Genomic DNA, 8,494 nt, shown 5'->3' with positions numbered 1-8,494 from the left:
TCTCAGCTCCCCTCACAATGTCAGGGGGTCTCTCCGATCCCCTCACAGTGTCAGGGGGTCTCAGCCCCCCCAAGGGGTCTCTCCGATCCCCTCACAATGTCAGGGGGTCTCAGTCCCCCAAGGGGTCTCTCAGCTCCCCTCACAGTGTCAGGGGGTCTCAGTCCCCCAAGGGCTCTCTCCGATCCCCTCACAGTGTCAGAGGGTCTCAGCTCCCCTCACAATGTCAGGGGGTCTCAGCCCCCCAGGGCTCTCTCCGATCCCCTCACAATGTCAGGGGGTCTCAGCTCCCCTCACAATGTCAGGGGGTCTCAGTCCCCCAAGGGGTCTCTCAGCTCCCCTCACAGTGTCAGGGTTTCTCAGTGCCCCCACAGTTCTCTCCGATCCCCTCACAGGGTCGGGTTGGGGGGGGCGGTTCCCTCAGCGCTGGCTCCTCCCCCTCGGCGGGTCCTGGCGCGCCCGGGGGTGTCCTGTGCAGCGCCTGCCTGGCGCGGCGCGGGGCCCTCTCCGGGGCTGTCCCCGGCGCGCCTGCGCGGCCGTGCCGGTGGCGGTGCTGAGGCGGCGGACGCGGCCATGGCGGAGGGCGGCGCGGAGCGGGCCGACGGCCGCATCGTCAAGATGGAGGTGGATTACAGCGCCACGGTGGACCAGCGCCTGCCCGAGTGCGAGCGGCTGGCGCAGGTGAGGCGGCGGGCGAGCCCGGCGCGGCGGACGGGCTGAGTCATGGCGCGCTAGGCCGCGCGGGGCAGAGCTGCGGCCGCGTCCTGCTCCCCCCCGGAGCGGTGCTGAGGGGGGCCCGGAGAGGGACCTGGGTGCCCGGCCGGGGAAGGGGAGGACAGGGACGGCTCCGCTGTTTCAGGGCTCTGTGGGAGGTTGGTGCCCGAGCAGAGGGTGGTTGGCACTGAACAGGCTCCCCAGGGCAGTGGGCACGGCCCCAGGGCTGCCAGAGCTCCAGGAGGGTTTGGACAACGCTCTGAGGCACAGGGTGGGGTTGTTGGGGCGTCCTGTGCAGGGCCAGGAGCTGGACTTGGATAATCCTTTGGGTCCCTTCCAACTCGGGCTATTCTGTAATTCTCAGGCGGGAGGAGCTGTAGGGTGAGAGGAGGGCCCGGGTGCCCCACAAGGGGTGCAGCCCTTCGCTCTGCCCCTGCCCGGGCACACGCGGGCTTGGTTGCTCATCCCACGCCAGCGCTGCCTTCGTGTGACTGGTCCCGGGTCAGGCTGGAGAGGCAGCGCTTGGCATCCCTAAACTCGGGGATGTGCGAGCCCCGAAAGGCTGGAATGGAGGGGCAGGGCCAGGGCAGGCTCTGGGGTGCCTCCCTCGGCTCAGCAGCCGTGTCTGTGCTCCCGCCTGTGACCGCAGGGTGTGTCTTAAGGGCTTTTTTATAAAGGACTTGTTCTGTAGCCTGGAGATTCCTCAGAGCTCAGAACAGGCAGAGTCACAGAATGGGTTGGGTTGGAAGGGACCGTCAAGACCATCCCGTTCCACCCCTGCCATGGGCAGGGACACCTTCCCCTGGCCCAGGTTGCTCAGAGCTCCATCCAGCCTGGCCTTGGACACTTCCAGGGATGGGGCAGCCACAGCTTCTCTGGGGTTGCAGTTTGCTGTCCCAGCAGGATGCATCTCACCCTTTATGTGCTGCAAATCTGCCTTAGTCTGTCCTAAGCCCCTTGTGTGGCGAGCAGGCACTGGGGGTTTATGCCACAGGCACAGCTCTGTGTAGGAGTGGACACCATGGCCACGTTTCATCCTTACACAACATGTAAATTCGGTGGCAGGAGGAGCACATCCCTCACAAACATTGTATGTAAAAGGTTTCAGTAGGGTAGCTACGTTTTAGAAGCAAATCTCACTTTCTCTGCTTTGTTACTCGTTTTCTAGTTTCTGACTGTGTTTTGCAGCCCCACCATTCCAGTGGGGTGATACAAAGCCACCCGTATTAAAATTTTTGCACGATTTTCTCTAGGTATTACAGTTTAGGACTAAAAGTACACTGTGGTGTCTGTAACTCCCCTAAGCAAAGGCATTTATAGTTCTCAACCCCCCCCCCAAAAAGCAGGACTATTATAATTCCACGTATTTCATGCTTTGTGTAATACTCTGTAATTAAGATATGATGGATGTGGATGAAAGTAATAGCAGAATAACTTTTTTGGCCGAGGTGTTTAATTGCATTTCTCACTTCAAACTCTGTTTTGGCCAGGGAAGAAATGAGTCTTCCACGCAGCTCAGTGAACATGAGCTCACCAAACCTGTCTGGAACCTGCTAAGTTCCTCTCTCAAGGCAGACAGCTTGGAGCATGTGTTGTGCAAAAACAAAACTGTGCCTTTCCAGTTTAATCTCTGTGTAGGACCATGGATTTAAAGAGGGTGCTGTGTGTGTTTCCTGGTAAATGAAAAATGAACGTACAGGCTGGCCTGTTGTTTTTACCTGGGTGAGAATTAGAGCTGCTCTCGGTTTAAACTGAATTATGTTCTTCACTCACGGAGTTGATTCTCTGCCTGTCTTGTTAGGAAGGAAGATTGCAAGAAGTCATTGAAAACCTTCTCTCCTTGGAAAAGCAAACACGGACGGTGAGTGGGACGTGGATATTCTGGGGTGTTAACACAGCCCTTGTTCCTGTCTTAAAGTCAGGAAGGGACTTGGAGTCTCAGTCTGGCGTTTCTTTAGAAAGCAAATCCCTGAGGCCAGACACAGTAATTACTGCCCTGTGTGTAAGAGAAGTGCAGGTGCTGGAGGGGCTGCAGGTCCATCCCCCTGTGACGTGCTCTTGGTGTGTTCCAGGCGTCTGACATGGTCTCCACATCCCGCATCCTGGTTGCCATAGTGAAAATGTGTTACGAAGCAAAGGACTGGGATGCTCTCAATGAAAATATTATTCTTCTATCAAAGAGGAGAAGTCAGTTAAAACAGGTGAGTTTAATCCTTTGAAACAAAGGAAAAAAACTCCATTTGGAGCTGTATCATGTACCTGATTCTGTATGTAGGTAGTCTGTGTGTAAAGATGGTGGTGCATCTTTACACTCTTCTACATTCTTATTTTTTCGTGTTCAGATGTACATTTAACAGAATCACTGCAGTTTATTGTGATCAGATAAAGGATGTGCTTCACCTTTGGAAACTCTTTGGCATTCAGGCCTGTGTGAGAAATCAGCTGAAAGCACTTAGGAAAGCATTTAGGAAAGTGCGAAGTTTATTGCACTCTGTGTTTAGAGTGGCTTAATTAGAAGTCAGCAACAGGCAATTTTAATGACATTGTTTTAGGAAGAAAAAGGTTACCTGTCAGTGTGCAGAAACATTAAGAGTGTGTATGAAAGTAGAGTGTAGTTTAGTTCTCTGAATTGCACAGACTGCAGCTGAAGGCTTGGATCATTTCAGCTGAATTTTGAGTAACTTCTTGAGGAAGAAATTTCTAGAAGTTTCATTCTGGTTTTTTTAGAAGTATTTTAATAATCATTGTACCAGCTTTGTCAGCGTTGTTACCAGTACATATTCAGTGCTTGCCACAAAAGCGTCAGTGAGAAGTGATCACCCCTCTTCCTTCCCTTGCTGAGGAATCTACAGGTGTCCTGAGGAGAAGGGTTGGTGCACATAGTTAAAATTCACCTCCCCTCAGCCGTGCAGGTCTTGGGGCAAACAGAGAAGTTCTGCCAGTCCATGTGAGAGTCCTGTGGATTTGGCAGAGGAGGAGGAACTGCTTTTCAAGAGAGAACTGCATGGAGTGGATTATTTTGAATATCACTGGAAAAACTGAGATGAAGGAGATGACAGAACAGCATCACATTTGACTCTGTAGCAGCAGTCACTGGTGTTGTTTTACAGCTCGTTATGACCCAAAGTGAGGAGATGGATCTTGGGTGCTTTTTGTTGAAATGAGTCTCTTTAGTTTGATGTGAATTATTACTTACCTCTGAGTGTTATAGTTTGACTACATTTGGGAAATCTGAACCCACAGTGTGTTTTTCCCTTCTCTTTTCATACCAGGCAGTTGCTAAAATGGTCCAGCAGTGCTGCACTTACGTCGAAGAAATCACAGACTTGCCAGTGAAACTGCGCTTAATCGACACGTTGCGAATGGTGACAGAAGGAAAAGTAAGATTTTGTTTTAAGACTGACTGTCTAAAAGGTAGAATAAAAATATTCACCTTCTTTAAAAGCATAGCTCCTTAACATTATTTTTTAATCCTGTTCAAGTAAGAGCAAAAGTAGTTTTTAAATTAACCTGAGAAGCCACATAGTGTATTTCTTTCCAAAAGAATGCAAATATTTTCCAGCTGTCATATTTAAATCATATGCTGAAACACTGGTCATGTTTCTATGATAATTAATGCAGTTTAGAATTACAAAATGCCACTTATTTTTCACTTTTTCAAATGTTATGTCCTTGTGATGTCAGATCTATGTGGAGATTGAACGCGCTCGCCTGACAAAGACTCTTGCAACAATAAAGGAGCAGAACGGGGAAGTGAAAGAAGCTGCCTCCATTCTGCAAGAACTGCAGGTAACACCTGGGAACTCAAAATTGCATCAGCAATAGCAATTAATCCTGACTGTTCGCAGATTAGTGTTTAGGAACTGCGTCAGGTCCGTCTGCAGAAATGCTGGAATGAGATTGTTATTGGGGAAGGTGTAACTCAGCTTTAACTGCTTTTGATACTCTCATGGGTTGGGTTGCATAGAGCATTTTCTACCTGGGAAGTAGAGTTAATTCTCTAGGTAGTGCATTGAGTTTAGTGCTTGTGGATTGGTATAAATGGGGCCCATAATTAAAATGGAATAACATTTACTCCATTTTCACCTGCTCTGTAATAGCTTTTTTTCTGTTGTTTTGTTTTGGTGTGTCCCCCCTCCAGACAACTCCCACCCTTCTGGCACAGCTAAGACTCGACTTTGAGTGTTAAATAGTTACATTTTCATTTCAGGTGGAAACCTATGGTTCAATGGAAAAGAAAGAACGTGTAGAATTTATCTTGGAGCAGATGAGACTCTGTCTAGCTGTAAAAGACTATATTCGGACTCAAATTATCAGCAAAAAAATTAATACAAAGTTTTTCCAAGAAGAAAACACAGAAGTAAGTCACTGGAGGATTTTTGTCTCTCCCTCTCCAATTCCAGTTTTTATCTGAGTTACCTCTCTTCAGATCCAGGTGTTTTTCTGGGATCCAGCTGAAATTTCCTTTACCTGTCATGGAGCTGTATTAATGTGACTCTTTGCTACTGTTTCAGAAACTAAAGTTGAAATACTACAACCTAATGATCCAGCTGGATCAGCATGAAGGCTCCTACCTCTCCATCTGCAAGCACTACAGAGCCATTTATGACACTCCCTGTATCCAGGCTGAAAGTGAAAAGTGGCAACAGGTAAAAAACTTGGCACACAAAATATCTGTGTTTTTGTGTGGCAGATACTCATTTCTTACCAGATCAATGTGCAGCAGATGGAATAGCTCACCAGTCTGTTCTGAGTTTGGTTGTCTTTTATGGCAGTTTTAAGAAATTGGCTTGTTTTCAACTTAACAAGTTTATTGCACTCTGTTTTCAGCTTAACAAGTTGAAAACAGATACGATAAAGTTGATTTCAAAAGAATAACCAACATCTTCATTCTGTTGTCTTTGAAATCTCCAGAGTGTCTTGTCTGTTTTGTGTAAGTGCAGGGATTATATCCAGCTGTGCAGGTGTGGTCTGAGTGGTACAGTTGTGTGTGCAGTACAGATGTCAAGTGTTTGAAAAGGGGTTTTTAATGTATTAAATATTAGGATTTTAGTTGACCTGTATCAATTTAAATGCATCACTGTGAATGAGGGTTTGTTTCTGCAGATGGCATCAATTTTCTTCTTAACTTAATGGAAAAAACCCCACTTTTTTCTCTCAAACAGGCACTGAAGAGTGTTGTTCTTTATGTTATTCTTTCACCTTATGACAATGAGCAATCTGATCTGGTGCACAGAATTAGTAGTGACAAAAAGCTAGAAGAAATCCCCAAGTATAAGTAAGTGTTTCTGATAAACAATTCTTAGATTAAAGAAAAATGTCTCTCTATAACAGCAAGTGAAATCTCTTTAAGCAATTCTCAATTTAAGTGTTTGTGAAAAATACCATAAAAATGTCATGATTGTGCAACTTGTACATGAAAATAGATATCTCTTTATAAAAGAAAGATTTTCTAATTAGAAAAACAGTCTGATTTGAGCTGCCCCCGACAGCATGAAGTATCAGGGTATGTTCAAGAACAGTGAATATTCATGTTAATAAAAATAAAACATTTCAAATTAGGCCTTTGATCTATTCTAAGTGCGAACTAAGCCTTATTAACACAGGATTGTAACCCAACTTTCCTAAACCCTTTAGAGACCTCCTAAAACTATTTACCACCATGGAACTGATGCGGTGGAGTGCCCTAGTTGAAGAGTATGGGAAAGAGTTGAGAGAAGGATCCCTTGACAGTCCTGCAACAGATGTTTTTGGGTGTACAGAGGAAGGTGAAAAGAGATGGAAAGATTTAAAGAACAGAGTTGTGGAACATGTAAGTCTGACTGGAGCTGTGTACTCAGTGCCTTGGCTAAAACTGCTTTTTGCTTCCTGTATTTTAATTACAAAGAAACCCAAAAAAGTAGGTAGTAAAGCAGCAGATAAGGTGCCTTTTCTTTTGTGTTGTAGTTCAACACTTCATTTGCTTGTATATCTTTGTTATATTACTCTTATTTGTATTATTGGCACAGTTGCCAGGAAAAAGAGCATATTGCACTCAAATGGTGAGATTCAGCATTCCCATTTGAATAGAACAGAAACTTTAAAGTCTTGCTTTGTATTAAGTTCATAATTGGTTGATTTCTTTTCTCAAGAATTTGTCACATAGAGACTGTTACACCTTTTATTAACAAAAGAGCTGTTTGTTCACAACTCCCTCCCACACCCCATGCCGGGCTGCAGTTAGAGCACCACAGTTCCTAATCTGCTTTTAACATGGACTTTTATATTTTTGCAGCCTGCTTCAATTATTTTTTGCACATAACCCTCTACTCTGAACACTTTTATTCCAGAATATTAGAATAATGGCTAAATATTATACCAGAATTACAATGAAGAGAATGGCACAGCTCCTGGATCTGTCCGTTGACGTAAGTGTGGTTTTGCTTCTCCTTCTTTCCTCAGGGGTGTGCGAGTGGGTATGTGTGGATGTTTTTGTGGCAAAAATGTGAGTATTCAGCAGAGGAATATTCTTGTTGATTTGATTTCATGCCTTTATATGAGGTAGAAAAGTGTTCTTTACTAAAGAGCTTTCTAAAGACAATGACACATCATGGCATATTAGTATTTTGACTGCTAATAAAAAGCTTTGCCCTACTGCCTTTTCATTAAATCTGCTTTTCCACAGGCTCATAATAACCCTTTTTTTTTACAGTGGTCAGTAGTTCACAGGGATTTTCCTCTCCCTTGCTTGTCATCGTGGCTTGCTTTCATATCTGTGTAGCCAAGTACTCCAAAGTGTAAAAGTCTGTATTAAATTTTTAATTTCATGGGAGATAACCAGATATAGGTCAAATGGAAAAAAAAAAAAAAAAAGGTTTTTAAAGTACGGTATTGTTACAGCTGTATTTGTTAGGTATAAAGGAAATCTTGTTCCTGGTGCTTTTGTGCTGTTTGGGAGCAATTCTGATGTTTTGTAGCTAAAAATTTGACTATTAATTAGCTATTAATTTGACCCAGTGCTGTTTGTCTTTCCAGGAATCGGAGGAGTTCCTGTCTAACCTAGTAGTTAATAAGACCATCTTTGCTAAAGTAGACAGGCTGGCAGGAATTATCAATTTCCAGAGGCCTAAGGACCCCAACAATATCCTCAATGACTGGTCTCACAAGCTCAACTCCCTCATGGCCCTAGTTAACAAAACCACCCATCTCATTGCCAAAGAAGAGATGATCCATAACCTGCAGTAAGGTGCCTCAATAATCTCAGTGCTTTTAAAGAAGGCATTAAATCTTCATAATAGAGACTATTATTACAAGTGTGTATATGGTTTGTTTTCTCCCTGTCAAGCCTTCCTGGTCTAAAATTTAGAACATAATTCTGAAATTCCTGTTGACAATTAAGTTCCCTTGATTATTCATTCAGTTGTTAAATGTTTTTTGCTACAATTGGTGAAAGAACATAATAAAACTGTATTGCCTGTATAATAATGGTCTTGTGGTTTCTTTTTTTCCACATGTATCCTTACCTGTCTAACACATAATTCTGTGGTTATGTCATTACAGGACTATTTTTGAGGCTGTGATTGAGAGGATTTACTGTAAATAATAAAATCCTAAGGGTTTACAATGAGGGAACTTATAATATTGTGAAGTTAAGTCAAGATACTGTTTAAACAAAATTCTGCATGTTTATGCTCAAGAATAACGCTATTTCTTGTGATTTGGTACTACAGTTAGACTTTAATTAATTCTGAACTGACAGAGCAATCAATTTATGAGTAAGTACCTAAATCTTGTCTGCTTGATG

General features: G+C 44.2%; 1 protein-coding gene across 2 annotated transcripts; it reads left to right on the top strand.

Moving 5' to 3' along the window:
* Positions 1-520: 520 nt before the first annotated feature.
* Positions 521-8,175, top strand: PSMD12 (proteasome 26S subunit, non-ATPase 12). 2 transcript variants are annotated; one of them, XM_050318998.1, is made up of 11 exons: positions 521-678; positions 2,513-2,572; positions 2,784-2,912; positions 3,984-4,091; positions 4,396-4,500; positions 4,922-5,071; positions 5,226-5,360; positions 5,877-5,989; positions 6,349-6,523; positions 7,041-7,118; positions 7,726-8,175. In XM_050318998.1, exons 1-11 carry the CDS (start codon positions 571-573, stop codon positions 7,933-7,935), a joined length of 1,371 nt encoding a protein of 456 aa, XP_050174955.1. In that variant the 5' UTR covers positions 521-570; the 3' UTR covers positions 7,936-8,175. The 2 variants fall into 2 exon arrangements, with proteins under 2 accessions (XP_050174955.1, XP_050174956.1); XM_050318999.1 differs by lacking the exon at positions 7,726-8,175 and having other exon boundaries at positions 6,986-7,110.
* The last annotated feature ends 319 nt before the right edge of the window (positions 8,176-8,494 follow it).

This window comes from Myiozetetes cayanensis, unplaced genomic scaffold (assembly GCF_022539395.1).
Source record: "Myiozetetes cayanensis isolate MyiCay16 unplaced genomic scaffold, myiCay2020 scf22, whole genome shotgun sequence".
Lineage (NCBI taxonomy): Eukaryota > Metazoa > Chordata > Aves > Passeriformes > Tyrannidae > Myiozetetes > Myiozetetes cayanensis.
Note: the sequence above shows the minus strand (reverse complement) of the source record. Positions and strands in the feature narration are given on the sequence as shown.